At 38.5% G+C, this 19,540-nt stretch overlaps 1 protein-coding gene across 1 annotated transcript in view; it reads left to right on the top strand.

Moving 5' to 3' along the window:
• Positions 1 to 1,645: 1,645 nt before the first annotated feature.
• LOC143363226 (mitochondrial inner membrane protease ATP23 homolog) overlaps positions 1,646 to 19,540 on the top strand; it is a 124,248-nt gene continuing 106,353 nt past the window's right edge. Inside the window, exon 1 of the mRNA XM_076803836.1 lies at positions 1,646 to 2,205. Within this exon, the coding sequence (XP_076659951.1) occupies positions 2,004 to 2,205 (202 nt within the window). The 5' untranslated portion in view covers positions 1,646 to 2,003. The remainder of the gene's footprint in view (positions 2,206 to 19,540) is intronic.

Raw genomic sequence — 19,540 nt, 5'->3', positions numbered from 1 at the left:
CGAATAAAAGATACTTTATCTTTATTCGTTATTCGAAGGTTCGAATAAAAAAAGTATCTTTATTCGACGAGTATCGGATAAATAATTTTATTCGACGAGAATTTATCCGACGAAAAAAGTGTTAGAAAAATCGAAGTAAGCAAACGGTCGAGGCAGGCCATGTGGTTTTTGTCAGCGCGTTGCCCTTTCCCAAGGGAAAGTCCTTTAGCTTGGAGGTGTCAAACAAAGAGGCATACTGTCGAAGGCGTTCTCACGGCTGAGGATTTTTGGGACAGCAGGACATTCTTATTCTGACTGTCGTCGTGTACGGTTGTCGCGAATAAAGATTCATAGTATTTTGTAATACGCCCACATTTATTTAATTTAACGATATCGCGTTATCTATCTTCCTAGTACTTTCTTACAAAAGATAATTTTTTTTATTCGAAGCGGATTTATTTGAACTTCGAATCATTTTTTCATCTTTTATCTGTATCTTTTATTCGAAGGCTTCGAATAAATCTTCGAATAACTTTTGCCGAGCGCTGAGCTTCAAAGACCCAACGATGACAGATGACATACAATGTAAACGGATGGAGAATCGCGCACGAATGAAAGTTTAAACTTTTAGATTGTTCAATATATCCTCATAAAATTGTGACGATCGAATGGTGGGGATTTTCCTCATGAAAATGAGGTCAAATTCGGGTGTAGTCGAACAAGTTTCACTGATACGTAATGTTACGATAAAAATTACAATCTCATTAAAGACAGACCAAATGATGTCGTGTTTGGACTCATTTTGATCGGGATATAAGCTCTACAACTCATTCGTCTTAACAATATTGTTCTGATTAAAAACATAAAAGCATAAATTGCCAATAATGCTGGATTCTCCATCTGCTTACATTCTAGGCTGTTGGTCGGTCTTAAAAAAAAAATCTTTTTTCGTCGAATAAATTCATTACGTGTGGAATAGAGATAACATAATTATTTTTATTTGACGCGTAAGAAATCATTTTTTTATCTTTTATTCGCGGTTTGAAATGTCTATTTCAATAAAAATTTTCCTATCTTTGCTCCTACAATTATATTATTTTATATTATATTAATTCATCCACGTGATTCTCTCTCAAACTATACTATTCGGAATAGTACGTTAAATAAACGCTACTCTGGTTTTCAACATATTTCTGTTCCCACAGATCGATTCTTGGAACAATTATCTATAAAAAAAAGTGTAAGGAAATAATGCTTGTTCATGAAATATTTTTAAATTACAAATTAAGATATCTCATATGGAAGTAGAAATTGATTTCCCTAAAATTATGCTTTAATAATTTCTTACGTAAAATATTTGTACGAATTTTTCGTCCTTGATATTAGTTTTACTTTTAATATTTTAAATCTTAAAAAGCAACACTAAAAAAAATATCTGTTTAATTTGAATACGTTTGTCGGAGAATGTAACATTTGATAATCGCTATGGTTCCGTGATGATTCACCTTCTCACCGACGAGAAGTTCCTTAGTGGTCTTCTGCACCGACGAGATACCGTCGTTGGCCTTCTGTTTCTTACTCCAGCCAAAATCTATCCTAGAGGGCGGTAGAAAACACCGCATTTTTCGAGCGACACATTCTCCCGTAAGGCTGGCAGTCTTTATATATATCTCGTCGGTGACATAACTCGTCAATCATTTGTATTTGACCAGATTTGATCATTTTTGTGGATCTAGTTCCAACATTTATCGTTCGTCAGCGTAGAGGGCGTAAGAAAACCAGTTGTTTACATGTGAGACACGAAACCCCATATGGTGATTGGTCTACTCCTATACCTCGTCTGTGGTATTACTTACCTAATAAGATTCTGTACATTTGAATAAACTGATTCTTTAACACGTGCTTTATATCGACAACAATAAAAACACAATCTATAAATTAGAAGATATCGTGTATTCATTTATTACTTTTTAACTCTTTATTATTATCAGTCGATCATACAAATTACATTTGTGTACATTAATATGACTTTTATAAACGAAGATAATCGAAACGAACCAGTTTCGAACGTAAATGATGATATATTGGAAAACGAAACTGATCTTTATCCAGAAAGAAGAGGACAAAAACCTCGGACTTGGATTAATAAAATTTTCCGTATCCAAGAACGAGAAGCATTACATAAATTTAACTGCGAAGCGAATGTCTACAAGTGTGTGAAAAACAGTAAGTTTTTTTACAGTTTCTAACATGTGTTTTTATTCCTTTGATTGAGGGTATATGTAGTTTATTTTCGGCCTCTGGGGCCTTGAAAAGGACCCGGTTTTTATTACATGTTTTACATTTATTTTAATATTCTTAATAAATGAAATTAAGTACCTTTAGTATTTTCAGATATTTTTAATGGTATACATTCCTCGGGTCAAATTTACATAACAATTACGTGCTTTGGATCGTTTTATGCATTACAAATTATTATATACAGGATGGACCAAAATTCGTGCTTTAAATAGGGTCAGAGTTATAGTACTGTTCAAAAGATGAAAATTAAGAATAACATAATTGTATACCAAGAATGTAACAGGTCACACAAATCCGTCATCCATTGCATCCCAATTTGCGCCGGACAGTCAGCTCTGAATTGGATTTCATTATTGGTTTCTTTAAAATCATGGCTTATTATATTCATACAGAAATATTAATTAGCACAATAAAAAAAAAGAGGAGTAATTTGGAATACCTTTAATGAGGATTACAAAGACAGGAACAGAAAAAATGCAGTGTCGTTCCATATTTATGGGATGCACCGACAATTTTCTCTTTTGCCTACAACATCACACGTGTCCATATTTTCTGCACTTTCTTTGCCTACTGACACAAAAGAAGCAAGGCTCGTGTGCGGTGAACATGTATATCCTTACAAAATATCATCTGTCGCAACAGACATCGTTTAAGCACTCGTGTCATCCTGGCCTAACTGGTGATTTGTGATACACATTTTGTTACAGACTATTACCATGAATAGTCTTGTGCATTCCATAATGTTAGGCATAGTTTGCTATGAATTCTTAGTTCTGTTAAATAATTGTTAACAGAGGTGGTGTATTAATTATTAAGGCTTATGAATAAAAACAACAAGTTTATACTGATGAATCAAAACTTCTAATCTTAATTAGTTTATTACTTCTCAGTTCAATTTATTTTGGTTTAGATATATTGTTTAGAATGTTGACTATTCTCCCGCATACAAAGTGAGATTCCACAATTTCAGTTATAACAAACTACTGGCAATGTATTTTGTATTTTTAATTCATCAAATGTCAGATTGATTTTTTATTTATAGTTAATATGCAACTGTTTACAGAGAATATTTTGATAATGCACAATGCCTGACACTATATGGTATACAAAAACAATCATGATAACGGTTTCCAGTGAAATCGGTAACATCAGTCATCAGTTAGGTGTGCATCTCACAAATGGATTTTTAATTACATCTTTCGGACCTCATTTGTACTATGAATTTTGGTTCATCCTGCATATGGTATATACATCCGTCCCTCAATTTACGCAGTACTTTGTTTACGTGAGTGTCTTTTATCATGGTAAATTATAACACAATTTACGCAGTAGTTTTTAGCACAATCTTAATTTACGCGGTTAGAAAATATATTTTCCTAGAAGTTTTAAAAGTAACAAATGTATACAGCAGTCTCATTCAGTAAGCCTTGCTTTTGCAAGGGTGCCCACCGATACCCGTGGGCATAGATGAGGGTAACATGATGTCAGCAGGAAAAATATTGTCATTGGCTGAACCATCTAAAGCAGGCATTGTTCATTGCCCACCAAGTTGCTTATGCCCGGGGAACCAAATTCACTGCTCGCACGGATGATAGTTGAATGGGACTGGTATACAGTCTGTTACAAGCCTGGTATAAATAAAAAAGCATCGATAAGGCAATGTTATATTGAAACATTCAGACGTTAGAATCAGTCAACCTTAACAATGGTATATTATTGAGTACACTGTAAGTAAGCAACGTTTTTACCATACTGTTAAGATTTATAATTTATATTGTAATTTTAACTCAGAAATGTTTAACAAACGTTTAATAACACGAAGAAAGAGAAAAGCTTCTGTTTCCAATATTTTTTCTTTTGTACGGACAGACTTTCGTGTAAAACGAATCCACGTGAAACGGATACTCCGCGTAAATTGAGGGAAAGGTGTATACAGGATATAATAGAACTTGTGGGACATTTCAGGAGGTGATTGTGCATCTATAATACAAATAATGGAAAAGGTTCGTATAAATATATGCTCTATCTGTCTTTAAGATGAGATATAATCAATTTTATGAACAGAGTAAAACCTGTGTCTATATGCCGGCAGTAAATCAGTTGTGATTGAGCTATTGAACTCAAGCAAGAAATCGCACTGTTACGAATGAACTGAACTGATTCGTAAAATACTATAAAATGTAACAGACAATATCTGTAAACAGTGCAATTTTGTAGCGATTTTGTAAATAGTTAGCTCTGTGCACAAAATTCGTTATAGTCCATATACGAAACCAGATAGAGCATATGTTTATGTGAATCTTTTTCATTGTTTTTAAGTGTACAATTAGCTTCTGAAGTGAATCCCACATGTTTTGTCGCATATTGTTCTGCATACACATATATGCACAGATATTTTTTCTACATACATAATTCATCCATCTAACTGTACATTTACAAAGTAATACAGTTTCTTCACTAAATTTTTATATTAAGTCCATGTAAGTTAATACACATTAAAATAACAGTGCTTCAACAGCACACAAGAGTATGTCAGGATTTAAAACATAATAAAATTATACAGTTAGAATAATTGAATGTATTCAAATTGTAAGTTCTAAAACATTCTCTGTTCTATTTTATTATTATACAATATGATACTTTATGCTTGTATCATTATTATGTCTGTAATATAATGTAATGTAAAATTTAATTTAGTATTAACCCTTGGTGGGCAAGCATATTTTTTGCACCTTCCGTAGGCAACCTGGGTGGTTTATGTCTACACCTAATTTTCTTACTGTTTTATACATAATACTATTTTAATATATAAGTTTTGGAACGTCAAGTGTTTAAAGCATTAATGGGAAAAAATAAATGTTGGAAAGAAGGAAATCCAAGAGTGAAATTTCGCTCCAGATATAAATACTCCAGGTTGCCCGTGGAGGGTTAAAATTATTTGCGTATGTGTTATAATAAGAAAAGAAATGAACAAGTGAAATATACAAAACTACTTTAGTGTTGTACGAACGAAATTAGGAACATTCTAATGATAATTGTTTTGTTAATATTTATTAATCTTTGTTAATTTTAATATTGTAGTGCTATATTTTATGTTCACTTCAATATTTTAGTATTGAAGCGAATGTGCACTAGGGTGGACCTTAGTTGCTCTTGTGCAAAATTTTTTTTTAAATTCATTTGATGCGACCCTTGCAATCTGTTCTACTCGGTAAAAAACTAATTCCCTCCAAATTTCAAGTCAATCGGACAAAGGGAAGACGTGTCGCAACGAGTTTGTTTATGCAAAAAATTTTAATTTTGCGAAAAATGAAAAAGTACACATGTTTTCAATCCCACTGGTCATTAAACACTATTTTAATGTAATATTCTTATTATATCAAAGCAAAAATTAAATTGTTTAATGAATTTGTTTAAGCAAAATTTTTAATATTTATTTTTTAAATATAAAATTTGATCTCACATTAATATAAGGAAAAGTGGAAAAAGACAGTTAAATACTTATAATTGAATATTTTGTTTATAGGCCTAATTATAATAAGAGTATAAATAATTTTTAAAAATCTGTACTTAATGTTGTTTTATCAATTTTTGGGTATTTTTCCCTATAATCGGTTACAATTTGTAATATGAATTGTTTTTCTTCTTCGTTTTTGCATAACGTTAAATTATAATCTTTCATTAATTTTACTGCTCTTTCTGCAACGTCATTCACAACTTCTAATTTTGTTATAATACCTATCGCTTCGATATAATTATTATTAGTTTCCCATAGTGCTGGATCAATTAAAAGAAAATCTGAATTTATATTGAACCGTTTGAAAAAATTATTTGATTCAGATGATACGAAATGTTGTATTTCCAAATTCGCAAGATTTTTAATCTCTATAGTCGTTGTCATGTATCTCTTATAATTATTATTATTGTTTACATTTTGTAGTGCTTGCACCATCGATCTTTTTGTTTCTACTGAAACTTTTTTATCAAAAAACGATAGCGCCGCATTCTCCGGTGACAAGTACCATAAATGGTTCACAATTTTTTTTTAATGCCACATCGCTTATTTCTTCGTTAACATTTTTGTAATGAATTATATTTTTGATGAATTCTAGATCTACACGTGGCGCCATAGCAGCCATTGGGGTCAAAATCCACGGCTCAATATAAATGTTAATTAGAAATACACATTTATCTCTAATGCTACTATACTCTTCCTGGTTAAGAGGAAATTCGTTTCGAAAAATAAATATTTTTAAAGTGTATATTATTTTAGCCATCCACCTCGCATGGTGAAATGCGCCAGGCATTTTGAATGAAATGCCACCCAAAGGAATCCCCCCAAGAAAAATTATTGCTAATTCTAAAAGTTCTTTGTAGTCATCTCTTGGGTGACTCATTTTTGTGTAATTTTTAAAAATTTCGATTTTTTTTTTGTATATCATTAATATGTTTCAGAACGTAATAGTCGTGCGTTCCCGGGATGTAATTATTTTTATTAATTTCAGGCCAACTATTTTGAAATTTTTTTAAAAGTTGAATATTCGGGCCTGTTGGCGACCGTTTGTCACGCTCATAGCTCTACTCCGTAATGTAATAAACCAAAATATTGACAATATTGTTGAAACTTTCAAGTAAAATTTCTTATTATACAACCAAAAGATGATATTTTTATGTTATAACAGTAACTCTTATCATTAAAACATAAAATTTGAGTTGCATGTAAAATTAAAGGGAAATTACTGAAATTTTCAAACTTCAAACCGATTGCGACACCCTTTCTTGTTGTCCAATTGAGTTCTTCTTCTGCAGAACTTATTTTTTTTGGATCTGGAACAGATCTAGGGGGTCGCATAAAAAAAATCAGATGGTCGAAAAATAAGGTCCACCCTAATGTGCACATAATACAGGTTCCTTTCGAAAAATTTTATCATAAGCACTAATTAATTAAGAATAACATAAATAGTAGATTCACATTAATTTAGTAGTATACATAAAATAAATTATATAACTTCTTGCCACAATTCAGTATACACAGTGTACAGGGTGTCTGTTTTATCTCAATATAGTGACAAATTTTTAAGGGAATTATGCTATGAAGAAAATGTTTCAACAAAAGTTACTTGGTATGAAGGGGGATGTTATGTAGTACAAATTTATTTTTTTGTATTTGTTATGGCGAGGGATATTTCAAAATCAATTGTTTCTATTTAATTCTTTTAAATGGATTGCTATATTTTCATCTACATAATGTGATAGTGCGTTTTTAGACTTTTAAGGTTTTAATAATAGTACACGGGAGATACTCGAACTAGAACATTTATTATAATTTTCATATGATGAAATCTCTTATACGCAACGCCATGCTTACTTGTATCACATTCACTCACATACTCTATAGTGTTTCTTACAGGCTAACATTACTTCAACATCCTCCCTCGTTTTAAAGTCGTCCTTGACAAGCAAAAAATCGCTATATTTTATGCAACAAAAATAAACTCTTTGTAAAATAATACTTTATGACAGTAAAATTAACATCAATCTTTATCAGCCTTTAACTACACTCCACAAAAAATTAATGGATTAGCTTTATGAACCCGAGAAATTGGGTCAATTACAAGTGATTATAACACTGGCAAAAATGGTTGTATCGATATCGTTAAAAAATCGTTTGAAAGCGTGATGTCAAATTGTCAGCTACGTTGCTTTTTAACACAGTTATAGCGTTATAAAGAAGACTTTGAAAGTTATAAAAAATTTTATTCAACTTCCAGACATCACATGGAATGGGGGAGAAATACATTTTTTTGATAAATCACGTTACCATCATTTGAAAGCGCCTGCTTTCCTGTACAAAAAACCTGGTTGTCTTGATATGAGACGCGGAGAGTCAAAGCGTTCGGGAAAGATGAAAGACTAGCGTGAGCTCAGGCCTTTAAATCAAAACTTAAACTTGTTTATTATCAAGTATTTTTTTACAAGACTTTCACCAACATATTTGTGGAATTTTTCTGATTAAAGTGATACCAAACACGATACAATTCGGATCATATTTACACTAATTTTCTGTTAATATAATTATAAGAGGAAGTAACTTTCATCGTTCAGTACACAATTAAATATCATCGGAATTATATTATATCTACCAGGTGGTTTACGAGAAACAGGCCACCTAAATAGCTCCGTTAGACTTAGAGATAGAAGAAAATATTAGAGGGAAAAGTTGTACTGTTAAGGGGAACAAATATGGTGATATAAAAAAATGTTCCCAGTGTAGTCGTTTTCAGTCTTTTGAAGGTCATCGATGATTTTTAAATAGCACCATATATTTTTAACTTCACAGTGTTGTAGCTGATGTCAAGACGAGTTCAATGATGTGGTCATGATGACCTTCAAATGACCTTGAACTAGAAAATTTATGATAAAGCAATGATAAAGCAATAATTTCAAAATGTGCAATCACTTTATTTGAATTATATTAAATGTTCGAAATTATGACCTTGAACAGTAACACAAACATTTAAATGTTTTACAAGGCAATCACTTGTACTTTCAATTGTTTCTGTTGGAATTGATTTACAAGATCTAATTATTCTCTCTTGCATGTTCTCTGGTGTAGTCGGTTGACCACGATATGCTATTGGGTTTTTGGTGGGAAGTGAAGTGCCCAACGAACTAATATATTGATTTATTTAATCTAAGAGCATTCCGAGTACAGATGCGTTCGGTAGCTATTTCGCCGACTGACTAAACGCATTGCATTGCGCGTTACCGCAATGCGCGTCTAACCTAACGCATACATTGTGTTTATCTTCCGCTAGTCCTTTGGTCAGCACATCCTCTGCCATAAGATTCATACTTATATATTCTACGCTTATCTCACCTCTTTCGCGTGCCTCTCGCAAGAAATGATATCTTATGTCTATATGTTTGCAACGCCCGTGATACACACTATTTTTACATAATTCGATCGCGCTTTGATTGTCACAATAAATTTTCGTTGGATTATTTGTTAATTCGCTGTAGCCTACATGTTTTAACAGATTTCTTACATAAATGATTTCTTTCGTTACGTCTGAGAGCGCCATACATTCTGCCTCCATGGTCGAAAGTGCTACAGTTTTCTGCTTTCTGCTGTTCCAGCTGATTGGACCTCCGGCTAGGTACACTGCATCTCCCGTACTTGATCGCCTGTCGCTTAAATCTCCTCCCCAATCGGAGTCTACATACGCAATTACATGTTTTTCATTTTTGGTATAATTTAACTCGTAAACCATCGTTCCTTTTAAATATCGCAACACACGCTTTGCTGCTTTCCAATGTATTGGTTTTGGATCGTTGCAGTATCTACTTAACAAACTAGCCGCGAAATCAATGTCGGGTCACAACGCGTTGGTAAGATAAGCATCCTACGAGTTCTCGGTACGGCTCGTTTATCGCGTCGCATTGATTTTCGTTTTTCTCCGTTCGTTTTCTCAAGTTCGCGGATGCGATCATCAAATCGTCAACGTACACTATTATAACCGTATCTTCGTTTTCTTTTAAACCTACATACACACATGGATTTACTACTGTATTTTCAAACCCTAAACTAATTAAATAATTGTCCAATTTACAGTACTATTCTCCACCGGCTTGTCTTAGACCGTATAGAGGTTTGTTTAACTTGCATACTTTGGTTTCGTCACCTGGCTCTATGAATGTTTCTGCTTGCTCCATATACAGGGCGAGTCACCTAACGTTTGCACCTCAAATATCTTTGTTGTTTCTAAAGATACGTAAAATATGGTAAGAACAAAGTTGAATGGTACAATGGGGCTGACACGATGCCAAAAAAAATTTTGTTATTATGTCATTTTTATCAGAGACATCAAGGTCACTTTGACTTTTTTTAAATAGAACCACCCTTTTTTAAACACCTACAATGATAGTCCTTTTCATTAGGAATTCAGTGACTATATTATTCCAAGGCCATTCAAGGTCAAGGACAGAAAAAACGTATAAAACTAAAATATGGAAGCAGAATACCTGTATTTTATAAATGTTCGAAATGATGGCCGTCTACGTCGATACATTGATGTAAACGAGCTCTGAAGGAATGTTGAACTCTGATAAGTACATCCGAGGTGATATTCGTACATGCTATGATGATACGCTGACGCATATCTTCAACTGTTGTTGAAGCATCCATGTACACGATCTCTTTTAGCAGACCCCATAGAAAGAAATCCAGTGGATTTAAATGCGGCGAACGTGCTGGCCACGAAACAGTTCCGCCTCGTCCAATCCATCGGTTTGGAAATCGAGAATCCTACGTTTCTCTTGCTACTCGTGCATAATAGCGATTTTGTAAAGGGACATCTAATAAAATTGGAAGATCTTCTTGCAAAAATTGAACGTATTTCTGTCGCGTCATCATTCCGTTAACGAAATATGGTTCAATTACTTTGTCGTTCAAAATACCACACCACACGTTTACGCTCCAATGTCTTTGATGATCAATTTCTCGCAGCCTGTGCGGATTATCCACAGACCAATAATGGGCATTCCGTATATTAATTGAGCCATGATTAGTGAATGTTGCTTCGTCCGTAAACAAGACATTAGAAGAAATGAATGATTTTGAAGTAATCCCCATTGACAAAAGTTAATTCTATTTTGAAAAAGTTTTAGTTTTAGTTTTAAAGTTGTTTTAGTTTTATACGTTTTCTCTGTCTGTGACCTTGAATGACCTTGGAATAATATAGTCACTGAATTCCTAATGAAAAGGACTATCATTGTAGGTGTTTAAAAAAGGATGGTTCTATTTAAAAAAGTCAAGGTGACCTTGATATCTCTAAAAAAATTACATAATAACAAAATTTTTTTTTGGCATCGTGTCAGCCCCATTGTACCATTCAACTTGGTCCTTACCATATTTTACGTATCTTTAGAACCAACAAAGATATTTGAGGTACAAATGTTAGGTGACTTACCCTGTATACTGTGTCATGCAGTTTTCCCTGCACGTATGCGGTTGTTACATCTAGTTGGTGTATATGCATCCCTCTGATGACGCTGATTACAAGGAGGGTGCGTATTGTTTCCAATCTTGCCACGGGTGCGAAAACTTCATCAAAATCTACTCCCTCTTTTTGTTGGTCACCTCTTGCAACCAACCTTGCTTTGTACTTGTTAATTGAATCGTCCTGATTCTTCTTAATTATCCGCTTCGTTCTCATGGACGTGTTATCACGCGACGTCGATACCGTTCGTATAAGGTCACAGACGTGTTATGACGCGCCGCCGATAGTGTTCGTACAGATCACAGACGCGTTATCACACGACGCAATTTCGCTTCCGCGGTACCACGGACGTGTAAACACGCGGGCTTGTCTTTGTTCCGTCTGAGGACACCGCTTATTTCTATGTCGTTTCAGTTAGTTCTCGTTTAAGTGTGCGTGTGTTTAAGTGTGCGTTGTGTATGGTGCAAAATAAAATGTATCCGCAAAGAAACAAGATACTATTGTGAAAATTGTGATGTTGCGTTATGTGTAGTTCCATGTTTCGAATTATATCACACACAGAAACAATAAATGTAAAATATCCTGAAATCAATATTTTTATTTAACTATACCGTTCCCAGAATTAATAATTCTTCGAATTAAAGCACTTAATCTAATAAAGAAAAACGCGAGATATGTCGTGTGTAGCATCGTACGAACGGCATTGCGTCGCGTATTTACACGTCCGTGGCACCGCGGAAGCGAAATTGCGTCGCGTGATAACGCGTCTGTGATTTGTACGAACAGTATCGGCGGCGCGTCATAACACGTCTGTGACCTTATACGAACGGTATCGACGTCGCGTGATAACACGTCCGTGAGAACGAAGTGGTTATGTAAACCCATTTACATTTTAATACTTTACAATTTTTCGGTCTACTCGCCAGGGTCCATGTGTTATTTTGTAGTAGTTCGCCATGTTCGATGTTCATTGCTTCCAGTCATTTGTCTCGATTCGGCCCGGTAATTGCTTCTTTTACATTCCTTGGCTCGTCATCAATCTATCTCGTGGAATATATTTTTCTGGGCCTCCCTGGTCTTCCTGTCCTCTCGATGCTTGATCGTCCAGGACCTCTGCTCGATACTGGAGTTGGACGATTTCGTCTTGTTGTTGTTCTTCATTGACCTTTTCTTTTTTCCTTGCTTCTTCGAGCTCCCTGGAAATCGGCTCCATAGGTGCTTCGAATAGTTCCACCTGATGTTCCATTGATGTAGAATCCCAATTTTCAAGGAATCTCACATCTCTTCTTTTTATTACTATGCGGGTTCCTCGTTCCCATAGTTGGTAAGCCTTGGCCTCATTGGAGTATCCCACTAGGATATATTGTTTTCCCTTTGCTGTAAATTTATTTCTGCTTTTTCCTTTCTCTAGTGCTATTACACGGCTCCCAAAATTTCTCATGAATCCTATGTAAGGCTTTTTCTCTGTCCATATTTCATGAGGGGTGGCTTCTAGATTCGCCTTCGTTGGGCATCGATTCCTTGTGTATGCTGCTGCATTTATTGCTTCTGCCCACATTATCGTCGGTATGCCTGTATGAATGAGCATGCAGCGGGCCATTTCAACAAGGGTACGGTTGGCTCTCTCGGCTATCCCGTTCTGCTATAGAGTGTATTCAACCGTTAGTTGCCTAGTTATTCCTACCTTCTTCAGAAAGTCACTGAATTCTCTTGACAGATATTCTGTTCCATTATCTGTTCTTGTCACTATTTACTATGTACTATCTCACTATGTACTAACCCTAGTACTTCTTTTTCACGCGAGGTTGATGTTTTATGCGGTAGTTGGAGTATTTTTGCTTTGCTGCACACTTCACACACTGGATTGGTATTGTCTACTGTATCATTTATGCCAGCCACCATATTGTTTGCTTTTAATTTTCGCACATCATTGTAGTTAAGGTGTCCTAATCTGTTGTGCCATTTCACGCTCTTTTTGTTTTACTGTCTCTTGCACCATGTACACACCATTATATTCTGGAGGTATCGGATCTACGTTTAAGGAAAATAACTAGGCGCGTGCTTGCTGTAGAAGTACTTTTATTTGTATCTGCTCTTGGCGGAAGATTCAGAGAGACTGTCTGTTTTGGGAGGACACCGAGTTTGCACGCATCGCCATGCTGCCATCAGGGCGTCTCACACCAGCACCGTCATTATAAAATGTCACTCTGTACCCGTTTTTTGTTATTTGTGACACCGATAACAAATTGTTTTTAAATTTAGGCACTAACGATACTTCTTTCAGTAGTACTTCGTTTGTCTGGTTGCTCGTCACATTCACTTGTATGTTTATTTGTCCCTTTCCTGTTGTCACTTTTTCTTCCGTCGTTGTGAAGATATCTGTTTCATGAACATTGATTCTGTCAAACTTTTTCTTTTCATTAGTCATGTGCACAGTTGTACCATTATCTAAAAACCATATATTTGATTTCTTTTCCGTATTGTACAATGCTGTACACAGCATTGCATCGTTGCTTTTGTATGAGGTGTTCTCGTTCCTTGATCGACAGTCACTCGCACGATGTTCATATTTGTTGCACTTGTTGCAATTTCCCTGGAACTTTGAATTGCGTTCATTATTCGTATATTTCCAATTCTTGGAGCATTTATTATATTTCTTCCTCGACATCAGAGCATTGTCTTGGCGAGTGTCTTCTTGTGTAACAGTGTTGCTTTCTATTTTTCTCGCTTCCTCCTTGATAAGTTTTATTTTCAGGTTTTCGAGGTTAGGTATTTCATCACGTGTCTCTATTGATCCCAGCAACATTATCGATCGTAGATCCTCGGGTATGTTTACCCCCACTTCCTCCAGTTGTTCCGGTTTGTTACCTGGAAGGCATTTGTGTATTGCGTCATCGTTTGATCCGGCCTTTTTTTCATTCTATTCAATCCTCTGTATAATGCTGCTCTTCTCACTGGGCCTTTCGATTCAAATACTCTTTGTAGAGCTTCCCAAGCTTCGCGCGACGTATTTGCCCTTTTTACGTGGTTTAGTTGATTTTCCTCCACGCTGAGAAGTATCAATGCCAACGCCTTTTCGTCCTTTCTGTTCCACTCACGTTGGTTTTCTTCAGTTTTGGGCTCCGTTCCGTTTGTATATGCCCATAATTCATTGTAAATTAGTAGACTTTTAATTTGGATTTTCCATGCCTCGTAATTCTTCTCACCCAATTTTTGCACGTGGTTCGGATTGATGGCGGCCATGTTTTTCTTTGTTCATTTCACTTCTGACTACCCCGTTTTCTACTCTCGTTATTATTTATTTGTTCACTTCGCGCAGAGAAAGAGTTTGCCTGGGCCCATAACCTGTTGCGTTTTTGGCGGGGAGTGAAGTGCACAACGAACTAATATATTGATTTATTTAATCTAAGAGCACTCCGAGTATAGATACGTTCGGTAGCTATTTCGCCGACTGACTAAACGCATTGCATTGCGCGTTACGACGCGTTCCTCTGGCGGTCGTCAACTCACGACGTCCCAAGTGGCGTTGGGCCTGTTCGATGCATCGAACACTATCGGGTATCTAGTTTATCGATTTCTCACATGTACATCATATTTTAGTGTTCCCCACAAAAAAAAATCCAGAGGAGTTAAATCGGGTGAACGAGCTGGCCATAGTATGTGTCCATTACGTGTTATCCAGCCATTTATAAATTTATTGTTCAGAAATTCTCTTACTGTACGTGAAGAATGGGCGGGACAGGCATCGTGTTGGTACCACATTACTCGCGACGAATTTCTAAAGGAATATCTTCTAAAAATATTGGCAATGCTTCTTCTAAAAACGAAAGGTATCTTGTCGCGTTTAATGTGCCGGGAATGAATTGTTTATCCACTTGTCAGTAATGCATACTTCATAAATTAACTTGACCATGATTTAGGAAGGAAGCCTCATCAGTAAATAATACGTTACTAAAAACTCGGCTATCATTTCTAATTTGCCTCAAACCCCACTCACAAAAATTTACGCGATTTTCAAAATTTCTTCCATGAACTTCTTGGTGGAGTGATATGTGATATGGGTGGAATTTTGTGTAGTCGAAATATTCGCATGATAGTTGCTCGGCTAACGCCACTTTCTCTATTGAGTTGTCTAGTGCTGATGCAAGGATTTATATTTACTGCACCAAGAACATTGACTGCATTTGCTTGATTTGTTACACTTCTCACTCTCGCGGGACTTTTATTTTCTATACTGCCTGTCTCATGGAACTTTTTAACTAGTATTAGAACGAGATGGACACCTGTGATCAGGAAATCGGTCTTTGTAAGATGATGTTTGTAATTGTAAGATGACCTTTGTAAGACGAACAACTTCTCCAAGACATTGACGACTTTCGTAATAAATGGAAATAGAATCGGTCTTATTCTCGTTTGAGTAACCCATCGTTAAACGCATATCGATAAACTGATACACTCGCAATAATTCGATGACCATAAATGACTCGGCATATAAAGGGTGTCCCACGTAACTTTCCACGATTTTTCAAGTCTTTGCGATAATCTGACAAACAAATATTTTCAACAAAAGTTGATCAGTTTTCGATTGGCTATACATTGCAATGAAAAAGTTAGAAAACATTTTTTTTTTAGTATTGTCAAGGGCGCAAGGGCGGATGCTGTCCTCTCTAATCGGGGGGCGAGGAGCTCGAAGTGCTCTACGAAACGCCAGCGGTCGTCGATGACCAGGCCCAGGTATCTCATACTGGGCCCGATCTCCAGGGCAGCGAGTTGCAAGCGTTGGAGATGTCCAACGACACCGCAATGAACACCCTGCCCCGAGCGACAGCCTCATCCCGGAGGAGGCGCAGACGCTCCAACGCGTCGATTGTGGAGCGCACCCTCCTGAACCCGTACTGGCTGTCGCTCAGGTCGGGACCACCCCGCGACAGGTGCTCGACGAGGCGGGCAGCAATTATTCTTTCCAACAGCTTGCTCGCCTCGTCGAGTAAACATACCGGCCGGTATGCAGAGGGAGATTCTGCGGGTTTCCCCTCCTTGTGAAGAAGAACCAGGCACGCACTTTGCCACACTGTGGGGACGACCCCCGGCGCAGGCTCGCGTCCATGACGCTCCTGAACGCCGGGGCGAGGACCTTTAAGGCTAAGGCCGTTACACCACCGGAAATCCCATTGGGGCCGGGGGCCTTCTTGCCCCCAGCCCGGAGTTCCCGGACGGCCCGGTGCAGCTCCCACTCGGTGACCCGGAGCTCGTCCGACCAATCTGTGGTCGGCTACGGGGCGCGTTCCCTCCTCCCCATCGCTGAGGTGAAGAGGGTATCCACAACGCGTCCCAGGAGTTCCGGGTCGAACCTCTCCTTGACCGGGGACGCCCAGGGGCGGAGCTTTCCAAGCACCGCCTTGTATGGGCATCCCCATGGATCGTCACGGAGGGTGAGCAGGAGCTCTTCCCAGGCCTTGGGCTTAGCAGCGGCTATAGCACGCTTGAGGGCCACGGCCGCCGATCTGTACTCCCTGTACAGCTCGGCGACCCTCGGCTCCGCGTCGCCGCCCAGAAAATGGCGGCGACGGGCGCGGGTATACTGGCGGCGGGCTCGGCCGGCCGAACTGCGTAGTTCGGCCAGCTCCCCCGACCACCAGTACACTGAATTTCTCGGGGGCTGAGCTCGGACCCGGGTCGTTGCGACGTCGCAGATCATTTGCAACGTGTCCCGGATCCAAGCCGCCTCCTCTTCTGCCCCGCGCTCCCTGGCCATAGGCCAGGCGGAGCCGATAGTAACGGCCCTCAGAAGGTCCCCGTCTAGTCCCCATCTGGGCGCTGACGGGGTGCCACGTCGGAGGGGCGTGTCCAACGGTGAGCCCGAGGCCACTGCCACGTCCATCAGGACGGGCGTTGGGCCCGGGGTTTCCACAGGTAGAGGACTTATTGCAGAGTAACTCCAAGTGGTAGTCATTTTGTTGTACTCAATTGTACATGCTATTCCTATTCCTCGCGTTGCAACAGGAATGGGGCGAGCTCGAATGGCTATTGGAAGATGAATAGTATCAAGCGATCTAGAGACTTCATCCATGTCGTCAGACACGGTGAACCCCCATTTCGCAGAGATTGCGTCTTTTCTCTCTTTCATTTGCCGAGCACCCATTTTCCTTCGAAAGTTCTCGGATTTTCTAGCTTTGGCTCCTCGACCTCTATTAATTTTAGGAGCAGAACCTTTCGGTTCAAGTGGATCATCAGATTTTAGTTCAATATCCTTTGAAGAAGACATCTTACCAAAAGAAAGCTTTGCACGTCTCGATGCAAAATTCCAGGTAGTGGACCTGGCATTCAGGTCCCCCAGGACCAACACTGGACCAGCTATATGTGGGGCTATCATAAGCCCCAGCCGGTCCAGAAATCTCCCGAGTTCGGCGGAGTCGCAACTGGGTGAGTTGTAGCATCCCACGACCAGAAGTCTTCCCCACTTCACCATTACCATCCCTCTGCCCCGTTCGACCACGGTGCAGAGTGGCACGGTCGCCGAATGGCGACGCGACCATACCGCCACGGAGCCGTCAGCGTCGCCGACCCAGTGTGGATGGTCCGGGACGCCGTACGGCTCCGTGACGACGGCCAGGCCAACCCCCCACTCCTCCAGGCACTGGACCATTAGGTCCAGTTGAGGTTGAGGTTGACCTGGGGGACCGGCTGGGAAGACCGGCGGGGCGCGTGGGCCATTAGGCGACGCCAATGGAAAGCCCGCGGTTTTCACCCCACCGTGTGAGCCTTACCGGCATGGGAGGCCCTGCCAGGATCCGAAGATCCCGCCGGCATCGCCTCACACATCATTGTTACTATTTCCCGCGGAATGCCCCTCGCTCCGTTAGCAACACACAACTATGTGTGTTCCGAGGGTCCACCACGAGGAGGTGGAGCGGGAGGACTTTAGACCTGTGACATCCCTCAAATAGAGAGAACGGCTCGACAGTGGAGCAGACACTCCCACTGTAGAGGCCACAAGTCCTAGGACCCCAGGTCTTACGGACCCCCTATCAGGGATCCTATCCAACGCCTAACCCGAACCGTATCTCGGGTTACCAAGGCACGGTTACTGTAACCCACACTACCTCTACAGGAACGGTTCCCAAGCCGTAGTCAGAGCGGGTTACGCAACTTAAACCGTTGCCCGCTTACAAGAAATGGGTTACTAGTTACTACGTATGCAGGGCTTGAAATGCAGGAAAATAGTATATAATTGTAAAAATGAAAACACCATATTTAACGTGTATGAACTGAGCATATAATACATACAAATGATAATATAATACAATGTTAAAGCAGACAAAATGTACATATAAGTACTTTTTTTATAAAATTGTATAACAATATGTTATAATATTTGCAATAGTAATAAAGAAAACAAAACATAAGGAAAATGCAAATTACTAAAATGTCATGATTTAATCTAGCTCTATTGTCATTTAAGATAAATTTCAAGTCAGAAAATAGTCGTTCAACCGATACTTGAGTTGACGGGACAGCATGTAGAACATTTGCAAGTTCTCTTAATTCCGGAAATCCATGTTTATGCCAGTATTGTATAATATTTTCTTTTTTATTAATTCTTGCTGTTTGAGAGGAAGCTTTTAATACGGTAGCGATATTTAAAATTTAAGATATTTGATTTTGATGTAAAGCTGTATCTTTCGCAACTAAAAGTTTTTCATTATCATCCGTTGATGTAGATGAGGCCACTTTGACGGTACTGGACTAATATCGGTGTAATTCAATCTTTCGTATCGTTTCCACGTATTCATTAGATGAACAGTGGCAATATCTTTTTGCTGTTCTGATAACAGACTTTTATACCTTGGATCTAGAAAAATCGAAGCCAGCAATGATTTGTTCGACAGAATTTCGTGTTCCCGATTGTGGATTACTTTAAATAATGTCTTAGCAAAATTATTGTCCTCTACTTTTTTTAAAGCTGAAATTGCATTGCAACCATATGGCATAAAAATCGCCCATTTTTGTCGGTATTATTGCTACTATATGTCAGAGAGGTCTATCGAAACCCGTATCGTCCAGCGGTTCTGGGGTAAGTGCTGAGCGGTCTCACACAGTCCTCTTACCGGAAGGCATGCTTGCTTTCCCCACTCCGTGGCCAGATCCGCCCCGAAATCATCTCGATTGGTTCTTCATCCGACACGTCACCGATGACGTCGCGTCAACGGTAGCGTCGGCAGCCGGCAATTAGGGATCGGTGTCTCTGTCACCTATTT

Source organism: Halictus rubicundus, unplaced genomic scaffold (assembly GCF_050948215.1).
Source record: "Halictus rubicundus isolate RS-2024b unplaced genomic scaffold, iyHalRubi1_principal scaffold0028, whole genome shotgun sequence".
In the NCBI taxonomy this organism is placed as follows: domain Eukaryota; kingdom Metazoa; phylum Arthropoda; class Insecta; order Hymenoptera; family Halictidae; genus Halictus; species Halictus rubicundus.
Note: the sequence above shows the minus strand (reverse complement) of the source record. Positions and strands in the feature narration are given on the sequence as shown.